The following is a 25,042-nucleotide window of genomic DNA, read 5'->3' as shown; positions in this document are numbered from 1 at the left end:
CAAATTTCGGTGTGCAGTAAATCTGCGAGCAAAAGTTCCACATCTGCTTTCCAGTGCTTTGCATGGTTAACGCTGACATATTCCTCAGCAGCTCCATCGACTTTTTCTTTTTCTGTTTTTTTTTTTTTTTCCTTTTTTTTTTGCAGCCGTACGCGGATGATATGAATTCTGCAGCTCGAGCATCATCACGGTCGCTTTTGACAGGAATCAAGTGCTTTTAATGGACGCCGTCCGGGGATGTTATTCTCGCCGGGGAGCGTTTTGGGCTGCTCTTTGCTCTCCTTGACATGTCCTTAGCGTCCTCCGTTCGGACGCGGCGCGCTCCCGGCTTCGGGGTGCTCTTAACTGCTTCACGTCCAGAACGTCTCGGCCGATGCGACGAGCCCCTGTCAGACTTTTACAACTTTTAACCGTGTTCTATAAAATTAGTAAAAACACTCTCCATCCACCGACGGTTCACTCTTGCTCCATAACTTTTAAAAACTTTTTATCCCCCCCCCTTCCCTTCTCTCCTTTACTTTCCAGACACGGGATATTATTGTATCTCACGGCCTTGTTCGTAGCTGCTATTAAACGTCAAAACAGTTGACAACTTCCTAAAGAGAACCTCTCGCTTGTAAAACTCATTCCCGTGTGTGTGTGTGTGTGTGTGAGACGGAGTGAGAGACAGCACAGCACTTTTTCCCGTGTGTGTCTCTCTGTGTGTGTGTGTGTGTGTGTGTCTGTATGTGCTGTGGAGACAGCCATGACTTACTCATATGGCTGCAATATGTGAAGTCTCTGTGGTGGAACTCGGAAGAGAGAAAGTTTTGAGAGGGAGAGAGAGAGAGAGAACACATGGCGAGAGGGAAGTCAGAAACGTCCCGTTCAACTAGCTGGAATGTATCTCCTGTGTTTTATTGATGGTTTGATGTTCTGTAAGACATGAGGAACAACTGTAGTGATTTTGTGGCCTGCCCTGCATTTGTCTTCGGTCGTTTCGGCGCGGCGTTACGAGGGAAAAAGGCCAGTTTGAGACGGAGCGTAAAAGGAGGCTTTAATGCAGTCCAAGTGGATTTTCAGGGGGGGAGAAATGGTAGTGATTGCAGTGGCAGACATGTGATTTATTTAACTGCCTTGATGCATAAAGATGTAGTGGGGGGAGAGAGAAGAAGAAGGGGGGAAAAAAAAAAAGTTGGACTGATCTGATCGGAGTGTGAAGTTTACTCTGTGAAATCAATAATCGCAAGGAGACAGAAAAAAAAAAAACAAGTTTGTGAAACTTTCACCCAACTCCTATTGCTCCTCCTCCTCCTCCTCCGCGTGCTCCAGTTGACTTCTCTTTAAGATCATTTAGAAACAACTCTCTTCTTGCTCCTCTTTGCCGCCTTTACTTTTGTTTATTTGGATGTGTCGGATAATTAGACGTATGGGAAGCCTTTGCTCAAATAGTTTGTCATAAGTGTTCACAGCTGACGTTAACCGAACATCTCAATAGCGCACCATTAAGCTCCCGTGGCAATAAAGAGCATATTCAGCTTTAAAGGACTTTGCATTTTTTTTTTTTTTTGTGGGAGCACAACTCCTGTTCATTTCTAATTTCTAATCCCATTTATTTACGAACCGTCCAGACGCTCGCTGTTTCCAATAAGCAAGAGAAGATAGCATCTATTAGAGCAATCAGCCGTTATTCATCTCAACCCTGCCTGCAGTTCAGATAAAGGAAAACATCCATTTGTCACGGATAGTTTATTTAAAGGAAAACTTTTTTTTTTTTTTTTTTGTGCAAGGCTTCTGGCTCCCTTGGCTTCTAGCTGTGAAGCTAGCGCTGTTTTTTTTTTTTCTTTCTGTCATTACCCGGTCTCCCGTTTCTGCTCATATCCCAAGGACACAATAGTTTTAACTTATTTTACTGTCAGGGCATTTTGTTTTGTCTTTCATTGCTTTTATATTAGCTGCTTGTAACACTGGTGATACGGGGATTTGATCTCATTCTCTTGTTGCATTTACTGGAAGGCAGTCTGGAAAAGAGTGTCTGCTAAATGCCTAAAATGTCATCCCCACTCTGTCTGTGGTTAGTACAGTCTTGTTTAGGCTTGAGTTTGTCTCTAATGTCTTTGGTCTATTTTAGACTTTTAAGTCTGTCTTCTAGATGGCCTGCTTTAGATAACGAGCACATGGTCTTGGTTTAGGGTGAGATGATTCCTCCCACCCTGCTTTTTTTTTTTTTTTTTTTTTTTTTTTTTTTGGTTAAAGGTTCTTTGGGGTATACAAAATCCTAAAAAATGGGGCAGTTTTTCTTCCTTTCATCCGAGAGAGTGAATTCTTTTTTTTTTTTATCTGCCGTGATACAGCGGAGCCTGAGAAAGTGTTGGTGGAGTGGATTCAGACGTACACCAGCTGAGGGGTTTCTGACGGGCAGCAGCGTAGCTTTGTGGTTAACAAAAAGTTTGTAATGTTCAAACCCTCGCAACACCTGCTTGACGCGTTCCCCGTACGAGACTGCGAGTTAAATCTCCAAAATAGAGTTAATGACATGTTCGCTGCTTCTCAGGCTCGTAATAATTGCGAAATGATTTGAAGACTTAAGAGAACTTTGGCTTGTTGTGTTACCAGTTGGTTAATGAAACCTGCTGGGTGGTGTTGTGTGATGTGCTGTGAGTTGTGGCTTCTGACAGTTTTGACTCATCGGTGTACAAATCACACTGATGCTTCCCGTACACACCCAGACGTCCTGTTATCGATTACTGTACGCACGACTTTTGACCTTAAACCTCGCGGGTCATTTGTTCCTACTCTTAAGTTTCACACACGTCAAGTCGTAATTGGAAAGGAATCAGTTCTCACCCGATCGCTCAATCAAGAGCTGGTAAATTGCCGTTTTCCAGTGTCGCCGCATGGAAAGTTCTCGTCACATTTGTGACACCGCAGCAGTTTTTTTGCTCTGCGTTCAAGGTGTTGAGCAGGTTTCAGCTCCACGGTATGAACGGGCGTCCTTGAGCTCAACACTTTCCACAGACGCCGGGCTTGTTGCGTGGCTTTCGGCTTCCACCTTTCCCCAGGGCCGCAGGTGTCCTCCCGAGACGGGAGGGAAGGAGTCATTCGAATGCGGGGGACTGAATGTCATTAAGGGAGAAATGTAGCTTTCCTCTAAACAACTGTCGACGATTATTTCCAAACAAAGTGGACTTGATTTAATTTTGGAAATCTGATCAGATTTATGAGAAGAAAGCTATAATATAAATGTTAGTTTCACAGAAATCATAATAAGAGAAGTTTCGAAATCGTTGCTTATTTGTCCTAACTTTGTTTGTGCGTTATAAAATTGTCTCCTAACATTCGAGATTTATTTGCCACAATAGTCAGCAAAATATTCCTCAGATTGGTTTGAAAGTTGCATTTTTTTTAAAAAAAGGGCAGTTTACACATTTATTTCTTTAAAATTCGTCAGTGAGATGTTTTTTTTTTTAATGTTTTCATTACATGAATCTGAATTAGATCCAGTACTATTGTATTATTATTATTTTTTTTAAATGTTTTTTTTTTTTTTTTTTTTGTGAAGTGGGCCCTTGATAGTTACAGGTGGAACTCCAGGACCTCATTAATACATGTGCTTTTGCTTTAGTTTAAACTTTCACAGTGTAAAAGAGCATGATGAGTCTTTGCTCTAATGAAACCTGAAGTTTGAATCCACTTGTGTTACAGGTTAGTTTTTCTAACAGGTGGATGAAGAGTACAGGTCGGGCTATCCCAAAAATATTTGTGTCTTTCTCTTGAGGGTGTTGATATTGGCAGTGATTCATGCTTCCTTTAAAACTCTTGATTTGTGTCTATATATTACTTATAAATATATACATAAACATTTTTGTATATCTGTGAATTTCTGGGCCTTCTGTAATGATATGGATTTAAATTCCAACTCGTTAAAAACAAACATTTACACATCTTATTCATATTTCTCTGACGTGTTTTTCTGTCAGATATAACGAGGAGACAAACAGTGACTGACACGCACTGCGAGGGGGAGGCAGAGCGGGCAAAGAGTAGGATTTAAACTGGCGGAGTGTGTTTCTTTACCGTTTTCTCGATTGTTCCCACGAGCAAGGCTCCATCTGCAGTTTGTAGCAGTTCTTTCACGCGGCACCCGGCAGACTGACAGAGAAATTAACTGCGGAAAATGTGACAGTGGCGTAAGTGGCATGAATTTGAATGTGATTTGGGCTGTGAGTGTCTTTGTGCCGAGGCTGAAAAAGACGCCGCGACACGCAGATGGGGAGAGAGTGCTCAGCCATTTTCCTCGAGTACTGGATGCTTAATTCAGTGAAACTTTTCTCAAGTGGAAGTGTCATTTCTTTTTTTTTTCCTTTTTTCTTTTGGGGGTTGTTGTCCTGCTCCAGACACGACGCAGTCAGTTGATTCTAGATGAAAGAAAGTGATGTCGGTTATTCTACGCATGGGAAAGGATCAACACCTGTTGTCATGTGAATATTAGTTTTTCCAATTTAAAGGGTTGAGATTCACACGTGTGTATTTCAGCTCTCAGTTCACCAATATCAGCATTTGTTTGATATGGAGTCTATCCCCCCGTCTTATCTGTGCATATCTTCCCATGCCTGGCACGTCGCACTGGTGAACAATCATCTCTAGACAGTTGTGCATTGTTGATAGATGGCTATCAGTTAGACCAAGAGTCTGTTAGCGCTTATCTCCTCGGTTTGAGGTCGAATCTGTCTCATTTGCTGCCTGGTTATGATTGAACTGACTCACTCATTGTTTATTTCTGTACTGTAGGTTAACTGTCAACAGTCAAACCTAGAGCCCGCACGCGCACACACGCGCACTCAAGATTTCACTGCTGACAAATGTGTCGCCTTCTCGCTGCCCGTGCTTCACTTTTTCCCTTTTCTCTCTCAAGTGCCCATTTCCCTCTTTCTGTTTCTTTATCTCTCAATCTCTGTCTCCTATTTTTACTGCGGCGAGAAGGGCCCGCTCGTGCGCAGCGCACGCGCGCGCTTAATCGCACCGTGAATCGCTGCCGCGGAGCTTAGTTTTTTTTCCGTCCCCGCGATTGCATTTAACTTTTCATTTCGAGTGTAAACAGGCGCTGGCGTTTGTTTGCTATTGTGATCCTTCTCTGTCACAATAGTGTTGCCTTCGGGGGGTTTGATGTGGCGCACTTTCCCGCAGCGGACGTGCGTTTTTATCCGGGAGCGCGTCTCGCAGTCACGCAGCGTTTGTGGGAGCGTTTTGCGCGCGCGACAAAAAGGGCCCTCTGTTTACGTTCGGCGGCGGCGTCTGTCAGGCGTGACATTTTCCGCTCCTGCGTACGCCGATCATCGTTAAACGCATAGCTGTTTGTTTCGTTGCTCCTTAAAGGCTTCTTGTTTTTTATCACCATATATATAGGTTTTGCTACTTTTAAAACCGCCGGGCTGTCTCTTTCTCCCCCTCTCACACTCTCTCCCTCTCTCACACACACACACACACACACACACACACACACACACAAACGCACATGTACAGCCCCATTAGTATTGTAGTCTGGGATCAGGCTGAAACATCTGGTGGCTGAGCAACTTTTCAAAGTAGTCTTTGTCCTCACTCTATGAGCACGCATGTGTCCGTCAGTGTGAGCGCTCCACTTTGTGTGTGTGTGTGTGTGTTTAAAAGGAGCAGACTGCTTTATGGCGTCTCGTCAAATTAAAACTATGATTTAGGCGACTAACATGCGCATTGTTTTTTTTCATCAAAGCGAGCGGCCTCTACTGGTTTTTTTTGTTTGTGCCTCTGGCTGCGTCGACGGCTCGTACTGTAGAGAATAAAGATAAGGAAATACATATTAGGGCTGTAATTCAAGAGCGTGTTGTGTTATTTTATTCATGCGGCCAGGCCTCGCTTTTCTTGACCGGAGAGGAATAAAAGCACTGGGAGACGTGACACCCTTTGAACCTGCCTCTGGTCTGGTTTGACATTTCTGCCCAAATCTAGCCGGCGCAGTGAAAAGCGGTTGGGCATAGCTAACCGTCTCACCTGTTCTCCGCCGGATGATACTGTAAAATAATCCCGCAGTAGCAGCTTTGAGCTTTGGAGGGCGCGGGCCTGCAGACAGGCCGAGCTGATGCCCTCAGGGCTTCGCTGCATACCGCGCGAAACTCTGGAAAAAGCCGAGGCTCATCTCCTCTGACGGCGTTAAGTGCGCTTAATCGACACGTTTGACCGCGGTGCATGCCTCCCCTGAGTGTAATGTGCGAACCGTATATAATGCATGGAAGTGTTTGACTTGAACTGGAACGGTTGCCTTCGGGCACAGAGCCAACAACCTGTTGGCTGTTGTGTTTTTGTTTTTTTTTTGTTTCTGATAAGAATTTCAGCTGCAGCTTATCTTCAGTGTAGTGCCGGTGATTGGGCCTTATTGATGTTTGCTGCACACTGTTAAATTCTGATTAAGTTCCGATTCTGGTCATGAAAAACAAAACATTGGCAACAGACTTCGTAATGTTTTGGAGGAGAAAACTGTAAATTTCTGGTTTTGCACCATTGGTTAGACCTGAGAAGACGTGTTAAGGTTGCACCTTAAACTTTGTCTCTATGTTTCTGAGACCGGGTGATTCATAGAGGGAATGATGATTAGATAAATTAATAAGGAAAATATTTAGCTTGCTGTCCTATTAATAAATCCTGTGCGTGTTTTATCTTCGACCTCACATTGGAACTTTTTATTTCGGATGTTGAATTGTGACCGAGTGAGTCATTTTAAGGAGGCTTTTACATTTTTAACTGTTGATGTTCCCTGAAGGTGAAGAGAACGTTTGCAAAAGAAACTCCAGTTTAATCTTTGCAGGTTTTTGTCATAATCGAGTGCTCTAAAGTGATCATTAACTCCGGACCCAACCGGCATTTGGAGGCCACAGAGATTCATGAAATCTGTTACCATCAGCATGTTGCTTTTAGTGGATAAATATACTTTTTTTTTTTTAATCAGGATGTTTTTCTTGTACTATCTCTAAAAGGGGAAGTCTGCTTGTATCACTGACTGCAACCAGCCCCCCCTCCTTTAAATCACATGATCTGATAAGTGATATTCATCAGCGCATTTTTGTTTTGGTTGTCGTGAAATGGAAAGTTTTCTGCCTTGACGAGTGTGTACCCGCGTGCGTTTTGAAGTGTCTGCTGCTGCTGCGCGTTGTGAAGAAGTGGATGCATACATGGATGGATGATGGAGGGAGGCAGCCAGAGAGGGAGGTGGTTCCTTTTTGAAATGGAAATTGAGGAGGCACACATCTGGGGGTCTTTCAGACCTTTGTGGAGGGAGACGAAGCGGTGGGTGTCAGAGGCCCACAGTCAGAAGTGTGTGTGTTTGTGTGTGTGTGTGTGTGTGTGTGTGTGAGTGGTGGGGGGTGGGGGTCAAGGAAGAACGGAGCGAGAGAGGGAAGAGGAAAGGGTAGTTTCTCAAGGTAGGGAGGGGGAGATAAGGCAACTAGGATAAAAAGAGATCTCTGCTCACTGTTGGACTGTGGAGTGATAGAATGGGCGATATAGAAATAAAGGACGACATGCGAGGGAACGGTTCAGTTGCAGTAGAATTAGAGAGGAAATGGAAGGAAGGAAGGAAGGAAGGATGCACAGCAGAAGGACAGAGGAGCTCATTTGCATAGACAAGAGGAGGAGGAAAAGTGGGGCGAGAAAGGGGGCAAAAGATCACTTGCTACGGTTGAAAACTTTACGGCTGACAGTTAAATTTACTTCTGGCCTGTGTGTGTTGCGGTGGGTGGAAAAGCACAGCGGGGGATGTGGCGTTTGTTCTGAAACATGGCTTTTGGGCTTTTTCAGCGCTTCACACACACAAGTTGTCCTCTCCCCTTTCTTCGCGGAGGCCGATTTCATCTGGCTGTGAGAATGTCCGTCCTGAACTCTTTGCACTCCCCTCTTTTTAAATCACCGGGTTTAATTCCCATCCCATAAAATTGTCGGTTTTATCGAGCAAAAACTACCTTATTTGGGAGGGTGGATAGGTTGATGTTGCCGGGGATGTTGCGTGAGATTTGTAATCTCTTTAAATGGCCATCCCCCTGCAGGTTGCGTTCTCTCAGTTCCTTGGATGTTAACAAAAATTTTCACACTTGCGTTAAACGTTAGAAGAAGCCTTCTGATATTTCCCTTCGCCGTGTTTAAGAAAAGCACCCGGTACTCAGTGTGATAAAAGCTCTTCTGCATTAGCGTGGCAAGGCTCGAAGCATCAAGGTGTTGGAGTAAAAGTGGCTTTGAAATTGAAGTTGTGCTTCTTAGGTTGTTTTTCAAACTGCAGTAATGTTGCACTGTGGGCTGACAACTTCCCTTAAGCCAGTGGCCACCCCCCATGCTCCTTTTGTAGATAAGAGTTGGACACGGATATACATATCTGACGTGCGCTATCGGTAAACAGTCTTTGTCGCTGTCACTCGCTTCATCCGTCTGCAGACTAAAGTGGCGGCTTTCTCGTACCCCGTCATTAAGCCGCTCCTCTGTGTCCTCCGACAGATTGCCTCCGCGATTGTGCGGCCTGATAGAGATATTGCTTTTAGCTCCGCGTCGCTTCATCAGCCGTCGCCGAGGCCGCGTCGCAGCGGGGGGAAGTTTTGATTCCGCCGAGCGACTCGACGGCCGCCCTCCCGCAACAGCTCTGACGGGGGCCTGCGAGGGAAAAGTCTGAGTAACGTCAGTTTTAGATATGGTGGAGGAGGAGAAGCAGCAAATCTCAGCAGATGAGTGAGGAGCGGTGGTTGGAAAAAAAAAAAAAGTGGAACGCAATGTTTGGTGCACTCGAGCGTTGTTTAAACTGGATCGTCTTGTAAATGTGTTGAATAGCACCGTCCTAGCAGTTGTTAATGGATTCTTCCGCCTCCAAAATGCCCAGAAAATCCTTTTTTTTTTTTTTTTTTTTTTTTTTGATATTTGGTTTGAGAACAAGAAAGCCCCGAAGCTGTTACTTCTCCACAGTACTAACCTGCTCAGTGTGTGCCATGACCGACAAATGGCCGGCTGTGAAGAGCAGGGAAGAAGGCGGGGGGGTGGAGGAGTTTTCATCACTTGTGAATATAAATATCTACCAGGTCTTTGTGTGATTATGCTTCGTGGTATTCGAATTGTAAACCGGCGTCGTGAATGATACGACAGCGGTGTCACAACCCTTCTTCTGACAAACCAAAAATAGGCATTTATCATTTTATCATGGTGCGGTTCCTTGGACGTTATCAGAAGAACTAAAGCGACCGCGCCAGGATCTAAGCTCAGTTTTAGTCTGATAAAGGTCAGTGCAACAGAATCAGATTATCATCTTATTGTTCAGATGAGATGTTTAAAGAGTAGAGTATGTGTGCCTTCTTGACTTCCGCTCTGGTTTGTGAAGCTGATCTCAGAGATCTTTCCCACCGACAATTCGTCACGCTCGGGCGGCTAAAAAAAAAAAAAAAAAGCTGCTGACGCGGGTTCAGCTAGCGCCAACTAGAGTCAGCCGTGTTTACAGACGCCGTTAACAGCCTTTGCAAAAGAACAGTGCATCTTCGGAAGCGTAACCGTATCGCAGCCTGGGAAAGCGAGTGACTCAGAATTTCAATAATGAATGAATTGGTCACTGAATCTCCAGATCCGTTCGGTGACGTGATACGAGAACGCCGTCGAGGTCCATCCCTCTTAGCCACCGGGCGTGTCTTTCGATTGAGATACTGAAAAACCATTAAAGAAAGTTTTCGCGGCGATCACAATTCCTCATCGGCTTAGTAACAGTGACAATGCGATCATGTTTGGCTCCGGCTTTTGATCGAAGTCCAGTTTTTTCGAACGGAGCTCAGCCCTGCGCTGACATCACTGGGGGCCTCCCGGCCTCGCACTTCCCAACAGTTTTTGCACAGGGGGAAACGCTGCTTCACTTGGCCGGCGTACAGATAGAAGGGCTCCTGGAAAGGAATATAATGTCAACATTGTGGCCTGAAAACGTTCCGCTCTGTGTACGTGTGTGCGCGCGCGCACGCCTTAAGTTTGTCCAGACATTTTTCCTGTCGGGCCGACCGTTTGCCGGGTAGGGCCGATTCTTTTTGGGGTGGGGGGGGGGGGGGGGTGTGGGGGGTGGGGGAGTGGAAATAGTGCGCGCGAGTGCACGAGTTCTGTCGAGGTGCGAGTGTGTAGCCGTGCGCGCGCGGTGTTGTGTGTCGGGGGCCGTTTCAGCCGGTGGACGTGCGTGTGTCTAACTGACGTAATGTTTGAGCTTACCCAGACAGAGACAAACTAAACCATGACACACACACACACACACACACACACGGGTGTGTTTGAAATGTTTTTAAAATCATCAGATATGTCTGGCAGTCTCGGGCAACGCCGGTTGCGATGTATGCGCATGTGTGCGAGTCTCTGGCAGAGCTGCAGTTTGTTTTCCGCATTTTGGGGGGAAAAGACAGCTAGGCAAGAGTCAACAATCAACATGTTGATTTATGCAGCTACTAGTTCCTTCCATTACGCCTACAACTACCACTGAAGCAGAGTTTGTTCTCCATTATTTTTGATGTATGAGCGTCTTAGCTGCGGAGAGCAAGGTCAGAATCAACAGTCCCCGTGTTGATTTATGCAGCTCCTGGTTTCCTGCTACTATCGTACATCAAGGCGGGACATTAGCACCGACTACAAGGCAAATGTAGGATACTCTCTCCACTGTGGTTGGTAAGTTTGATTCCTCTACCCGCCACAGCAGCGGCTTAGAGATGATCCTTCAGGTTTTTCTGAGATGTCACTGCTGCTTCACATCAGCAGCCCCAGCACCTTCTTTTTCCCCTGTTATAGTTGACAAACAAACTTAGTTTCGCTTGTGCAGTTTGTCTTGGTGAATACATTCCACTCGCACCATTTTGAAAAATTGAAATGCCACAAGCCGTGCCTCATGCTTCAGATCCTGTTTTTCAAATATCAGGCCTGTATTCAAACTCCCCAAGAGTCAGTGGAGCGATTTCATTCCTGTGATTGTTTATTTAGGCGCTAAGAGGAACCTATTTAACACGTCGGCGTATTACACGCAGCGTGTGAGTAACTTGCACGTGCATCTGTGTCAGAGCAAAACCCAACAGCTGTGGGTGTTTCTTACAGTGTTGAATAGACACACCACTCCCTCCCCCGCTCCCTCCCTCGGCTCTAACCTCAAGAGCTGAAAGATCTGGTTTGTCGAGGTTGTTTAATGATGCTCACGTGAGAGTGGAGTCCCCGACACAATGTGTTCTCGTCTCAGAACGCACTCGATAAGGGATTATCTGCTTTGTTCCGATGTTTGTCTCCGCTGGTGTGCAGAGAGAATGAGTCTGTGCATCGTAGAGCCGGAGCAACTCGGCTCGGCGAGCCAGGAAACCGTATCAGTGTCTGATCACTGATGACTGTGCTCGTACTTGATTAGAAAACTGCTGTAATCTTTACTTCAGACTTGCGTTGAATCCGCCGACATGAGTAATTAGGTCTTTGTTTGGTCAGAAAACTATAATAAATGGTGTTTACTTTCACATTGGACGATTTCAAACCTCCCACATTATTCCACTTCCCATCGAAGCAGTCAATCCTCGAATCGGAGCAGCTGAAACCGAGGAACTGTTGGCCCCAAACGTTCAGAAAAGGGCTGCGTTTAAATCCTCTGACTGCTTTAATAGATTAACTCGCTAACTCTTCAGACTGTACTTTTATTTAAACTGTGTGTTTTAGTCATCGGTTGAAATGAATCCAATAGGAGTGGTGAAATGATCTGTCACCAGCACGGCGTTTTGAAATGGACGTCAGCAGTTAGTGTCAGGCCCTCTTCCACTGCCCATAGCGGGGTCCATTTTTTTCTGACGTGTTCTCCACTGGGAGCCATCATATTAGTGTTTTCTGGTGGAGGCATTAAAAAAAGGTTTTGTTAGATTTGTTCTGAGTGTGTGTGTGTGTGTGTGTGTGTGTGTGTGTGTTCCCTCCTTCCATTTAATAGGAAGTTGTAATAAAGTGTCTCTAAGTTAGAGTTGCGTCATGGACGGAATATAACTAACAATATACATCATGATTATATAAATTAACCAAATAAATGTTTGATACAAGTTTTATAATTTCCATACTTTAACCTAATAATGCCCGTTCATAACTATACTAACTCATAGTATTTTTAAAGGATCAACGACGAAACCTATTTTCTTGGTGTTTTGTCTCTTATTCAACTTTACTTTATTGCAATTTACAGTTTAGCTTTAGCGTTTCTGCCTCTCTGTGCTTCCAGAGCAAACAAGGAACGGTCTGTAAATTATGTTCTGTCATCCAGTATGCCAAACATGGACCACAGTTGCATACAAATGTACTTACATTACAAAGTTGTCAGAAAATCGCATTAATTCTTGTGTTTCTGCACGTTTTGCCATGTGCCGTGCGCTACCTATGTGCCAGTATCTGACCCAACAATTAAACATTGGTTGTTTTGGAGGAGTTTGGAGGAGTCATGGAATGTGCCGTTTTCCTCGAAAAACAAGCCGATGACTCACCCTGCACTTGGGGGCGTTGCCAGTTGTGGTGCTCCACAGCAGAGCTCTCTCCCTTACATTTGTTATCCATGTTTTACAAGTGATCAGATCGCTACAAAACGAGCTTAACTAATTAAACTAAAAAAACAACTGATGCAGATTTTCAGACGGTGCCTTATCAGAGCAGGTCAGGCTCTTCTGGAGCTGGAGCGTCCTCCTTACCTTTGTGATTTGCATGAAACATGAACGTGCAGAAACAAACATCAGTCCCGTGGCTGTTAAATGTAAATGTAAATTAGCATTCCATTTTCGTTCATTTTTGAATGTGAGCAGTGCACCAGAACGACAATGACTTTCAGATGTGGCGGTGAACAACTGATGGGGATTTCTGATTTGCTGTCACAAGTGAAACCGAAGTTTCAAACAGAATAATATCTGATTGTGTATCTGCTCAGATTTTCCCTTTGCTTGCGTTAAATATTTGTTTAGTTGGAGCGTCGCGCTGCATTTAAAGTTCAAACAATCAAAGCAACTGACTGAACCTATAACTTTTAAATAATTAAAAAAAAAAAAAAAGCAGGTTCCTCCTAAAACTGTCATCACTCAGAGTCAAGACAGAAACATCTTAACTGCGCGTCTGCCCGCCATCCTGTCTGTTTGCATTGATCCAAGATAAAGTTTTATTAGTATATGAGAGCATCAGCGTTGTGTGTTTGAAATCCAAACAACAAAAACGGACAAAAATAATCCATTTCAGATGGAACGGTTGAGTCGAATGTGAAACAATGTGCTCTCTGTGCCTTAATCGGTGGAACATGGAGCTCAACTCCGTCTACATAACATCTAAAAACGCACCAAGACACATCAAAAAGGCCTTTCAAAGAGCATCATCATTTTCCTGGGGACAGAGTGGAGGGGGGGGAAATCAAGCGCAATTAGTTTGACCACCATGTCATTTGAAACGGCATTAGCAATAACAAATCAGAAAACAATCAAAGACGAGAGCCGAGATAAAGTAAAGTGTTGTGCTTCCACGGCGAAAACGACTGAAACCGAGCGAGCGCAGTTGTCGCTGTGCATTTGCAGGATACGCGACGCGTGTTTACATTTGCTCCGCAGCGAGTCGCGAAGTGTGTTACGGGCCCACACGTCTTTTTTTTTTCTTTCTTTCTTTCCTTTTTTTTTTTTTTTTTTTTTTTGCTGCACGCGTGTGCGCCTGAGTGACGAGCACGGAGTTGGCGAGCGGGTATTTGTGTGTAATCATGTACGTCAGGCCGTCATGAATGGTGTGTTTGAGACAGAGCGGAGTGTGGAGTTCCTCAGGCTGGACCAAATTGGAAACAGAAAAACAAACATTCCCTAGGAACCCCCGCTCTCCACCTCCCTCCCCACGCCCCCCCAACTCCCCACTCCCCCACTCCCCTCCTCCTTCGTCTGCTGGCTAGTGGCGCAGTCCAACCTGTCTGGGACAATGTAACGGTCTATAGTCGGACCGGACCACACACATTCGTGGAGGGGGGTCGGAGCGCAGAAGGAGGGGGGGTGCGGTGGATGTGGTGGTGGGTGAGTTGTGTGTGTGTGTGTGTGTGTGTGTGTGTGTGTGTGTGTGTGTGTGTGTGTGTGTGTGTGTGGGGGGGTCGATCTCAGCCTCAATGACAGTTGGAAAAACAGACAGAAGAAGAAGCACATGAATATGACAGAGGGCTCAGTGATGGATTGATGGGAGAGACGGAGAAAGTGAGACGCATAAAAGTTTAAAGCCGGTGGACACGAGTTATTATTAAACGAGTGTGTGAGTGGGGAATGGCGAGAAAAAAAGAAAAAAAAACATCAGGTAAGGAGAAATGAGGAAAAAATGAATAGAGGAGAAACGGAGTGAGGCTGCGAGAGATGACGCTGAGTAAAATGAGTAAGCAGAAGCTCGACTGAGTCAGAGTTCCACAGGGAAAATATTTAGAGCGACACTCACTCTTCAAGATGAGAGAGAGAAAAAAAAACAAAAAAACTTTTCTGTTTCTATTCTTTTCCGGTTGTGAGCGCAGCTAATGAGTAAGACGCCTTCCAGTTTACTCTTCTCTGTCTTTCCATTTTGAAGAGAATGCTTCTACTTTCTCTCAGCTTGAACAGATAATGCTGCTGCAGTGACTGGAGGCATGCCTCTGTGTGTGTGTGTGTGTGTGGGTGTGCGTGTGTGTGTTTGTTTCTGTGCATATGCATTAGTTTTGCGTGTGTGTGTTATGTCGGAGGCTGCTGAAATTTAAATTACGTGAAAACATGAAATGTTCTGAAGGTTGCTATAAGGACGTGTGATGACTTTCCCAAAAAAAAAACCCATGCTTTCAACCTCAAAAACATCAAAAAAAAAGCAAAAAGGGAGGATCTTTAAAATGACTCAGAATTTCAGTAATGACTCATAACGCTTTATTTTGCAGGCCAGCAGCCAATTTTTTTATTTTTTTTTTTCCCCCTCAGATATGCCACCCTCTAGTTTGTGTGTGTGTGTGTGTGTGTGTGTGTTAACTTTCTATCTATAGTCCAAACAAAGCTAGAGCCGCGGCTGGAAGTGGTCAGGATCAAACTGAACCAGGTGAAGAGCTACCGGCGGGGATATGAGAACCCGAAAACCCGTCCTCCGGGCCCGCTTCTGGTCTCCGGGTGCTCGCATTCAAACTTTGAGCCGTGGACTCCGCTCTGATTTGTTCATCTGAACCCGTTAGAAGAATTTGTCTCTCTCTCGCACACACACACACACCTAGATGTGCACGCGCTACTCGCACTGGCCCAAGGAAACTGGCTTAGTATAAATACAGACTCAGATTTAGATTTGCGGTAAGAGGGAGAGAGAGAGAGGGAGGGAGGGAGGCAGGATGGACGGACGGAAAGAAGAAGAAGAGGTGGCACAGAGAGAGCGAGAGCGCGAGAGAGGAGTGGTACAGACGGAGAGAGGGTGGGGTGATTTTTGTGGTTGGGGCAACAAAAGGGGGAACTGAGAAGTCTCGAGTCGGACTTTTTTACTCTAGAATTACTGAATAAAGAAAGTGTAAATGTCAACGGCTGCAGCCACTGGAAATTTGATGCATATTTACACACGAATTACCGGCTTGTTCTGATTCATTAGGCGATCGATATTGAAATTGAGTGAATAATCCTGGCAGCAGAATAGAGAATGTGAGAAGGTGGATTTCACTGCCACCAGGGCTGCAACTGTTTGCTGATTAAAATTAATTCCTCGCATTACTGTAAGTGATTTCTTTCACCGTGGATATCTTTGTGAAGTGTTTTTACCTGCACATACTTCCATAATGGCCGGCATAATATATCTTAAGGAGGCACATGGTTCAAATACAGTCCTTTTGTAGAAAGCTAAATTGTTAAAGGCAGGTTTATTTATTTAAGGGAAGCTGGTTGATGCTTTTCCTAATGAACGGCGCACATAATTTTTTTTTAAAATTAACTTTTAGTCAGGATCTTAGCTTGAAGGTGATGCCAGCTGTCAGTTCTGGTGAGAGAACTAAACCAGTGCAATTACAGCGCTTGGCCGGCCCGTTTTGCTTATTGTGCACCTTTGATCAGCCAGTCAGTTTGGACGTCTAAAGTCTGGACAAAATAAAAAAAACTGTTCGTTATAATCATAAAATACAAAAAAAAAAAAAAAATGTCTGAAGCCAGGCCCAAATGAGTTCCAGTAAACTTGTGCTCAACGTTATTTGTCTTTCTGTCATTTTCCAGGTTGTGGAGGTGATCGCGGGCTCTGACAACCGTGACCGAGGACCTAAACCAGAAGTGAAAAAAAAATAAAAAAAGGGACGGCCCGCATAAAACTTATTACACGGATCTACAACACGCTTGAATGCTGTAATGCCCAGCTGGTAAGCATAAGAAAGGAGCCCGGCGACTGGAAGGTAGCTGATGCTACTTGCAGTTGGAGACCCTTCCAGGCACGAGTGGAGGAAGCCGAGAGTCCCTCGCTGCGACTTTCTGCTGCCCGTGGGGAGTTGCGTGGACCTCGCGGAGAAATGGAGGGATTCTAGTCCCGGTCTGACGCCTCGATTTCTGCTTTCCATTACCTTGTGGAGTACTGACGGCCGGTAGCCAAGTCGCGCTGCTGGACGGAACCGTTGCGGCGCGGGGGTCGGGTCGAAAGCCGCTTCAACAGAGCTGATGCCAAAGCCAGGAGTCAGCCATGATGTTTTTATAACCTGATGATCAGCAGAGGTAAAACTTTTAATCTTCTGATTTAAGCATTAATACATTTAAGTCAAGTCAAGTACCTGCATCGAGTTACTTACTAAATTATATGCTACAAATGAAGCATTTTTTATACACTTTACTATTTATAATTAATCATTATTGCATCATTAGAATTTAAAGTTGTTAATATTACTCATTATTCAGAGGAAATATTGTTTAACAGTAATTGATCTCAATTTCATATCCCATCTTATTTTTAGGCAACTTTTAATTTTTTACAATTTTAAGTTGAAAGAAAAACCTCACATCTTTTCCTGCTTGAACGCCACTTGTGTGTGGTTTTTGCTGTGCGCAAGTGTCTCAGAAAGCTCATGCCCATGTGTGTGTTTTTTCACGCGTAAAGCCATGATTTACGTAAAATGAAACGCAGAACTGCTTGCGTCTTCTCCTCTGGACGAAAGGCGCAGCTTTTGGGTCTGCTCCTCGAGGCCCGGCCTGACTCTGGGTCTCGGTTGGACTCGTGTTATTGCCTCCAGCTGAAGCGGGTGTAGTTTGCTAAATGGCTGCTAATAAAAAAAAAAAAAAAAAAAAAAAAAAAAAACGTGCTCCATGCAGTGCATTGAACTAATACGAAAAAACTCCTCTTAGTCATCGCTGCTGGAGGAAGTGACTGTGTGTGTGTGGAGTCGAAATGCTACCCATACCCTGTGGTCTCAAAGGTTCAGCTGCATGTGAAGGTGGAAAACCCTTTAAAAGAATTGTATTCAAATTCGGAGGAGGAGGAAAGCCTTGTGACATTATCATGCAGAAGAGCCGGTGACTCATGTAACCAAACATTACCTGCTCTTCCCTCAAGCCTACTGGGGTGCATTCCACTTCAGTAAACCTCATTAGCAGAGCTCATTATCTTCTCACACAGTTTAGAGGCGGCGTCTTGGTCAAATGTTTGATTGCTTGGCTGCGATCGCGTTGTTTCCAGCGGCGAGTCGTTCTCGCGTTTAAATCCGATAAACTTTTACTCCATCACCGCGGCGCGGTGCCGCTGACAGTGTTTACACGTGTGGGTGATTTAAAAGGTATTTCAGACCTGGATCCGCGCTCCCCGCGCCCGTCAATTAAACGGGGAGCTTTATTAAGGTGATACGGGATCGCTTTGTCGATCTGCGAAAACCTCTGGGGGGGGGGGGGGCCACGAGCCTTCGCGCGCCGACACACACACACACGCTGGTTATTACGCTGCAGGAAATGCAAATACATGGCGCTGAGGTTATCATGTAAGTGTGTTGCCAAAGCTGCAGTGGTCTGTGGTGTAACGTGCAGCGCAATTGTAGTGGTGTCAGCGTTATTCTGTTTCTGTCGAAACGCTGCATGTTTCCAGCAATCAGTGTGTGCATGCATGTTTGTGCGTACGTACGTATGTGTGCGGTGGCAGGGTGTCATTCCACCGCGTTTGTTTGTGCGGTATGCTCTCGGGGTGCGAGCGCGTGGATTTGTGCGCGTCGAAGGACGGAGCAGGGGTTTGAAAATTCCACGCGCGTTCGTACGTGGACGCGTTTAAGTGTTTGAGTTTGTTTAGGGCCTGCTTCCACACACACACACACACACACACACAGACACACACAGACACACACGACTGCTGCCTGTCTACCTGTGACACAGTGAACTCGCTCTTTGCCAGTTTCCTTTCTCTTTCTTTCTTTCTTTCTTTCTTGCCTTCCAACGCACCCACTCGTGCTCTTGTTGCTGTTTTCACTGGGAACTCTTTTCCTCAGTCAGGAAAATTGTGAATACTTTGTCTGAGTTATCTTATTTATTGTTGTATGTTTATTTATTGTTTCAGTGCTCGTATCACACTTTCCTTCGAGCCTCTACAAATTCTCAAAAGGTTAAAATTCTCCTCGAAATGTTGACTAAAAGCTGCGTGTGAGGCGTGCGCCCCATTGACTTATTGTGCGTTTGCACAATTGCCTCATGGTCACTTTGTGTATCTTCGGGACTGACTGCACTTCTTGAAACTTTAAACTTGAAGTTTTGTTGTATTTATTTCTGACCGTGTGTTTACACAAAAGATTAGTTCGAGTCGGAGTAAATGGCACCGGCTACTTGCTGGGGATGTGTGCGTCCTTCTCGCACACAGGAGTCCCGGCATATGTGTGTCTATGTTTGTGTGTGTGTTTTTGTATGTTTTTCATTATGCGGTATGGTGGCTTTGCTTGGTGATGTTATTCAGCAGGGCGGATTGCTTTGAGCTGCTTGATGCTTTTAGCTGTGGTCTTCGCGTGTGTGTGTGTGCGCGTACGCGCGCGTTTGTGTGTGTGTGTGTCCGACCGTGTCTAGGCATGTGCGCGTTTGCATGCCTTCTTCGACTGTGTATATGTGTGCGCTCGTGTATGTGTTGTGGTATCGTCTTTGATGTTCCAGTACAAGTCAGATTTGGCAGTTTTTTTTTTTTTTTCAGACTTTTTTTTTTCTTCAGAAAACTGAGGAATGTCGAGCAGAGACAATTCAGTCGATCCCACAGGACGACTTGACTCTCATGCTGCACACAAACGCACACAAACATGCGCATTACTGAGGCATTCAGAAGTTTGTTTCTGTGATGTAGTAGCCCGCAAACGAGTTTCGCTCCTACGAGGCAAAAAAAAAAAAAAAACTGCATGCGTTCCTTCCCCTCGTCTTCTCTTTTGCTCTTGCTCACTGTGTGTGTGCGTCACCCCCCACTCGCACGACACAAGTTGCAAAAGTCGGGCCCCGTTACGTAGAAAGTGTGCGAACATCCCTCATTAAGCTACCTGTTGACCTATTTGAACGAAATGGGTCAGGAGGTGGCTCATTGTTTGTGCGATGATCTCATCTTTTCACAGCTTTTACAGCAGCGCGCACCGCTGTTAGTTTTCACACACGCATAATTTTGTGCACCACTGTTTCAGTGTGTAAATGTGTGTGTGTGTGTGTGTGAGACAATACGACCCATCCATTCATCACTCTGCACAGAGGGCGCTGGACCTCTCACCCTTTGATACGCGCGTTCACACAAACACACGCACCAGGCAGACAGGTCTTTCTCTTTATCCCCCAAAATCCCGAACAACAATTAAATCTAATTAGTTCCTATTAAGGCTTATAACTTATGCAGACAAGGATTAATAAAGGAGGTGTCACCAGCTGTCGCGGCAATTAATGACTTAATTTGTTAGTTTGTTAATGATCGACTGGTTTAAAGGACACAGAATTAATCAAGTATCAAAGTGGCGGGCGTGTGTGTTTGTGTGCGTTTTCGTTCCGTGCGTGGGTTTGCACTGGAGTGTCTGTTAACTGCGTAGCTAGCTACACGTTACAGCGTCATCCTCTCTACCTTGTTAAGTGGTTCGGGCTTGTTTTTAGTTAATTCTCAGCGCGGCTGTAAATCATTGCAGCATGGACGGTTACCAAACATGACACGGTACCCTACTTAACCGGTGACTGACTGAGTTGTCGACCACAAACGCACACATCAGGTGCTAGCTTCCAGACTCACCTTCTGGGTTACAACAAAACCAAGGTGCATTGCTTGTTTCAGGCGGTTATTATTGAACTACCACAGTGCAGCGACGGTGTTTATCGCTTCAGTGTTCGTGACAGCGTGTCCCACGGTTGCGTCTGTTAACGGAGAACATTGCTTAATGATAAAATGTTCTGTCAGTGTTGAGAATGATTAAAATCTGCTCCACCCGCAACAGCTTTACTTTGGCATGTCTGGTTACAAAACGAATGCCAATTCCCTGATGAATGTTACCTCGGCCTCCCCCCCCCCCCTCCCCCCCCCCCCCCCCCCCCACCACCCCCACACACACACACACACACACACACACACACACACACACACACACACACACACACACACACGCGTATGCACGGTCTAAGTATCGGGGCCAAGTAATTTAGCTGGTTGCGCCCCAAGATCAGAAATCTTGTCAAATCTGGCGTCGGCGTTTTGGCCCGACCTGGCTCCTATTCGGATGGAACAATCAACAAAGTAAATGTTGGAGCGACGTTCAGCCGAGTCAGCCCACCTTGGCTAACTGTGATTGGTTATCAGTCAGTATAATGTTACGTTAGGTAGTTCAGGGCCGCGGTAGGCCAAAGTAAGTCTGGTCGAGATGCTTTTCTGGCTAGACGATATGCCGAAAGTTAATTCAGGAAAAACTGCACGTACAGCACAATTCGAGGGCTATTTTCATTTCCAAAAACAACAGAGCGGTCATATAAATAGAAGAAAACATTAACATTAATATTGAGTTGGACTGTCTCAATCCTTTGACACTCCCGATAAAGCAGAATAAAGCCTTTTGAAAGAGAATTTTCCCTTAAAAATACCACTGAAATTCCTCCGTTACTGCATTTTGTCAGTGGTGACATTTTTTTTTTCTTTCTTTCTTTTTTTTTTTTTTTTAAACACAGCCAAAACAGACTGGCGTTAATTTTCCACTGCCGCTTTTTTGTCCAGGTTTTCTGGGGGAACATTCATTAATCAGATTAAGAGCAGCAACCGAGCAAGGAAGGGGGAAGTGGACCCGGTCTGGTTTACAAAGCTTCCACCAATTCATCTTCCCCTCTGTCTGCTCCTGTGTTTGTAGCAGACTTCGGTTAGAAATCCATTAATCAGATTAGATTAGCAGATGAACGTATAACTAGAGGGAGACGAGTCCTCCGCTCGAGGTTCGGTGCTTCGGTGATACCGTGGCACAGAACTACTCTCCCTAGCTGAACCTCTTTAAATGAGTAAACCGCTACACACACACAATGTTAGGACACGTATGTTGACTTCAATCTGGATTTTCAGACTTCACCCGCCCTGGGATCAGACAGAGCTGAGACACGGCCATGTAACGCTGATAGAACATCTAGTTAAGTTGGTGCCACATTAGCAGTCAAACACACACAAACCGACTCCCTTCAATGTGGTTAATCTACAATTCCAGATGGTTTTCTCGTTAATTACTAACACACAACGCTCTCAGTATTTATCAGAGTCTTCCCACACTTTCTATACGTATATATTCGCCTGTCTTTGTGCGCTTTCCGCGCCATTAGTCCTGCTCATGTGCCACTGCTTGCTTCCACAATAACCCACCCGCAAACACGCTCTTTTAAGCGCGTCCGCCGGTGTGTGACATACCTGTTTGTGAGCATGCAACTTGCGTGTGTGCTTTGGGTCTGGGTGTGTGCAGACGTGGGTGTGTGTGTTTTTTTTGTTTTGTTTTGTTTGTTTTTTTTCTTTTTTTTCAGTTTGCCTAAATCTTGCATTGTAGCCAAGTGAACAAGTGTTAACAAGCTCCGTGCAGACTGTATTTATTTAATCCATATGCTGGTGGACTATACAGCTGTGTGCTGCTCTTGGTATGTCTGGAAGGGGAAAAAAAAAAAAAAAAAATCACTCTGCAGTCGAAGCCTTGCCCGATGAACAGAAATAGTTGCGTAGTCAGCTTCAATGTGGCTTCTTAAATTGACAAAAAAAAAGGCACACTGATTTTTTTATCTTCTTCTTCCTGAAATCACACTTTGCTGATATTCAACACTTTTTACCACGTGTGAGTCATAGGATCGACGAGCCTTTACTGGCAGTGCCTACGGACATTTCGTTTCATCACTGATTTGTATGATTTGACTGATTCATAGGAGAAGTTTAGGCGAGATTAACCGACGCGGGGTTCGACGAACACCGTGGATTTTCGCGGATTACCTCACACTTTGTAACTGTCGTGAGAGCCTGCACAGAGTCCACTGCAGAGGAAGCAGAACAATGAGAGGCAGGGGTTCAGGCTTTCGCCGATAGCGCTGCTGCCAGGCCTCCAGCACAGCTACCCGACACGATAAAGAAGGAGCTGCTGGGAGCTGACATGCTAGTGGTTAGAGGTGGCGCTGCAGCTAGCGGCCAACACAAGCCAGCTATGGCGGCCAGAGAGCCTGGCAGCAGCAGAGCCACTTGCCAGAACAATATAACCAGTCTAGCTGGGAGCCGACAGATAGTTCCAACTGGTCGTTTTTTTTTTTCTTTTTTACGTTATTTTTCACATCCAGGTGCCCACCAAAGCCAACTGCAACCAAGTCAGCCACCGTGATGCTGCGAGTTTTACAGCAGACTGCCGCGTTGTTCGGCTGTTAGTTGCTGCCAGTGCTGGTGGCGAGGGGTGGTGGAGGGGGGGGTGGCTGGTGTCTGGAACAATGCGGGCACGAAGCTGTCATCAAATATTAACATGAAGGAGAAAACTGGAACGGAGTAGATGCTGATGTGTCTCTAAACGCACCGTACGCGTACGTCCTGAAACTGTTTGTTGGTGTCTGTTATTGCTGGATGCTGGATGTTCCCTGGAAACATTTTAAGCTCTCGCCTGCAGAGCAGGGCAGTTATCACCCTTCCTTTCCACGTCAATTAGAGTCATTGCTTTTTTTTTTTTTTTTTTTTAATTTTAATTTCAAAACTGCGTGATCACAACCAGCTGACATGAAAGAATTATTACAACTTGCCTCTCCCTCTCGTAACGACTTCTTCTTTTGTTTTATTTTTCTTTTTTTTATTCACAACCTCTACCTCTTCTTCCCTGTTTATTGCAGTCACGCTCAGCCTAGCCTGCACTGGCATTTTCTGGCAACGTTGCTCAACCGCGATCATTCGCTGCTAAACCAGCCGATGGAAATGCACCCATCGCGCGTTCCCTCGGTTGCGACATTTCAGAAGTTAAATTCAAATCTGTGGGACAATTCGTGTAGGAAGCCGCCGCCTGAAAAAGCATTAGCGGCTAACAGCGTTAGTGTGTGGTAATATGGAGTAGCTAAAATGAAAATAATTGTTGCATAAGTAGATTACATTACACAGGATGCAGGTCACGTGACTCCATATTCTCGTTGCTCTCTGATGTCTGTGATTATGTCATGCGCAAGTGGCTTATTTGGTCGCCGCAAATTAGTGGAGAGTGAGTGGACCTGGAAAATCAGACACTTTTGTCTCCAGCTGCTTTGAGTTCCTGGGAAACGTTCGACCAACAAACAATGCTAAATTTGACTCCTTTGAAAGCTTTCACAGGCAATCGTCTGTAATGGCACTTGAAAAGTTCCATACTGTTATTGGAATATTGGAGGACCTGCTGCGTCTTTGACTTCGAGAAGAAAAAAAGTGGAACTTGAGAGATTGGAAGCAACGTGGATTTAACCACTGTCAGAGAGAATAAAGCTGTGACTCAAAGGACAGGCTAAGGAATAAGGAAACTTTTCTGTTTTTCTTTATTACAGTGAACTGAAAGGCAGCTCTTAATTCAGCGTCTAGCAAGAGGTGGTTGTGGGGGTGGGGTGGGGGGGGGGGGGGGGATACAAGCCGGAATATATCACCATAATATTAATGCTATGATGATCTCAAGGCAGACTTAATAAGGAGGTGTCTGCTCTTTGTTTAGTCAAATTCTGCTTAGGTTTGGCACGTGACTCCGCTTCAGGGCTGCTGCTATTTCACTTTCCTTGTCGTGATTTTCTCACTTGGCGGTCCTCCTCGGCTTGCGCGATCTTCAGAATCGCAAATTAAATCTCGGGATGAACAAAAACAGAATGCGGCCGCTTATTCTGGATTTGGCGCGAGCTCCGACAGACTGTTTATTTTTGCAAACCGGATAGAAGCGCATATAACTTCTGATGTGATTTCTGCGGCACGAATAAATGTGCATTTTCATCCGCCTCGCAATAAATCACCCGATATATATATACGTTTCAGAAAGCCTCCTGTTTTTCACTCCCGCTGAGAACGCGGCGGCCAGGTCCTGATAGATGTGACGGTGCGCTCGTCCCATGGAGTGAGACATTAGCCGTCACATTATCCGGCAGGGCAGGTCCGGCTCCACTGTGTGGTGCTGAAGAGGTCCAGGCTTTTGGGGGACAAACTGCCCCCAGCCGCTCCGACCGAGTACATTTACAGCCTCCTCCGTCGGAATATTAAGTTGAATACCTACTTTTAGACTTGAGGAAAATAACTAACCTCTCTAATGGATAAGTGCCCTAGAATGCTTAAAGCTAAGAGCCTCCCTGTGTGTGTGCATGTGTGTGGTAATCTCCATAGCAGGTTCTTTGCCATTAGTGCGCCGCTGAACAAGGCAGCAATTCATTCAGCAGGTTTAACTGTCTGTTGTGTGTGTGTGTGTGTGTGAAAGAGAGAGACAAAATCTGTGTGTGTGTGTGGCAGGTTTCTAAGTGTAGAGTGTGTGTTGTTTTTAGAGAATTGTTTCCGTACGCCTGTCTGCACCATATGGCCCGATGTGGAAAAAAAAAAGGCCCCTTTAGGGGTCTGTGTGTATGGGAATATGTATGCATGTTGTGTGTGTGTGTGTGTGTGTGTGTGTGTGTGTGTGTAAGCG

At 45.3% G+C, this 25,042-nt stretch overlaps 1 protein-coding gene across 6 annotated transcripts in view; it reads left to right on the top strand.

The window, feature by feature from the left end:
- The window catches only part of trps1 (trichorhinophalangeal syndrome I), a 112,992-nt gene that overhangs the window by 3,002 nt on the left and 84,948 nt on the right, over positions 1–25,042 (top strand). For all 6 annotated transcript variants that reach the window (XM_047604569.1, XM_047604565.1, XM_047604567.1 and 3 more), the window contains exon 2: positions 16,203–16,688. In XM_047604569.1, the coding sequence (XP_047460525.1) occupies positions 16,676–16,688 (13 nt within the window). In that variant the 5' untranslated portion in view covers positions 16,203–16,675. The remainder of the gene's footprint in view (positions 1–16,202; positions 16,689–25,042) is intronic.

The sequence above is a fragment of the Mugil cephalus genome, chromosome 14, assembly GCF_022458985.1.
Source record: "Mugil cephalus isolate CIBA_MC_2020 chromosome 14, CIBA_Mcephalus_1.1, whole genome shotgun sequence".
Taxonomy (NCBI): Eukaryota; Metazoa; Chordata; class Actinopteri; order Mugiliformes; family Mugilidae; genus Mugil; species Mugil cephalus.
Note: the sequence above shows the minus strand (reverse complement) of the source record. Positions and strands in the feature narration are given on the sequence as shown.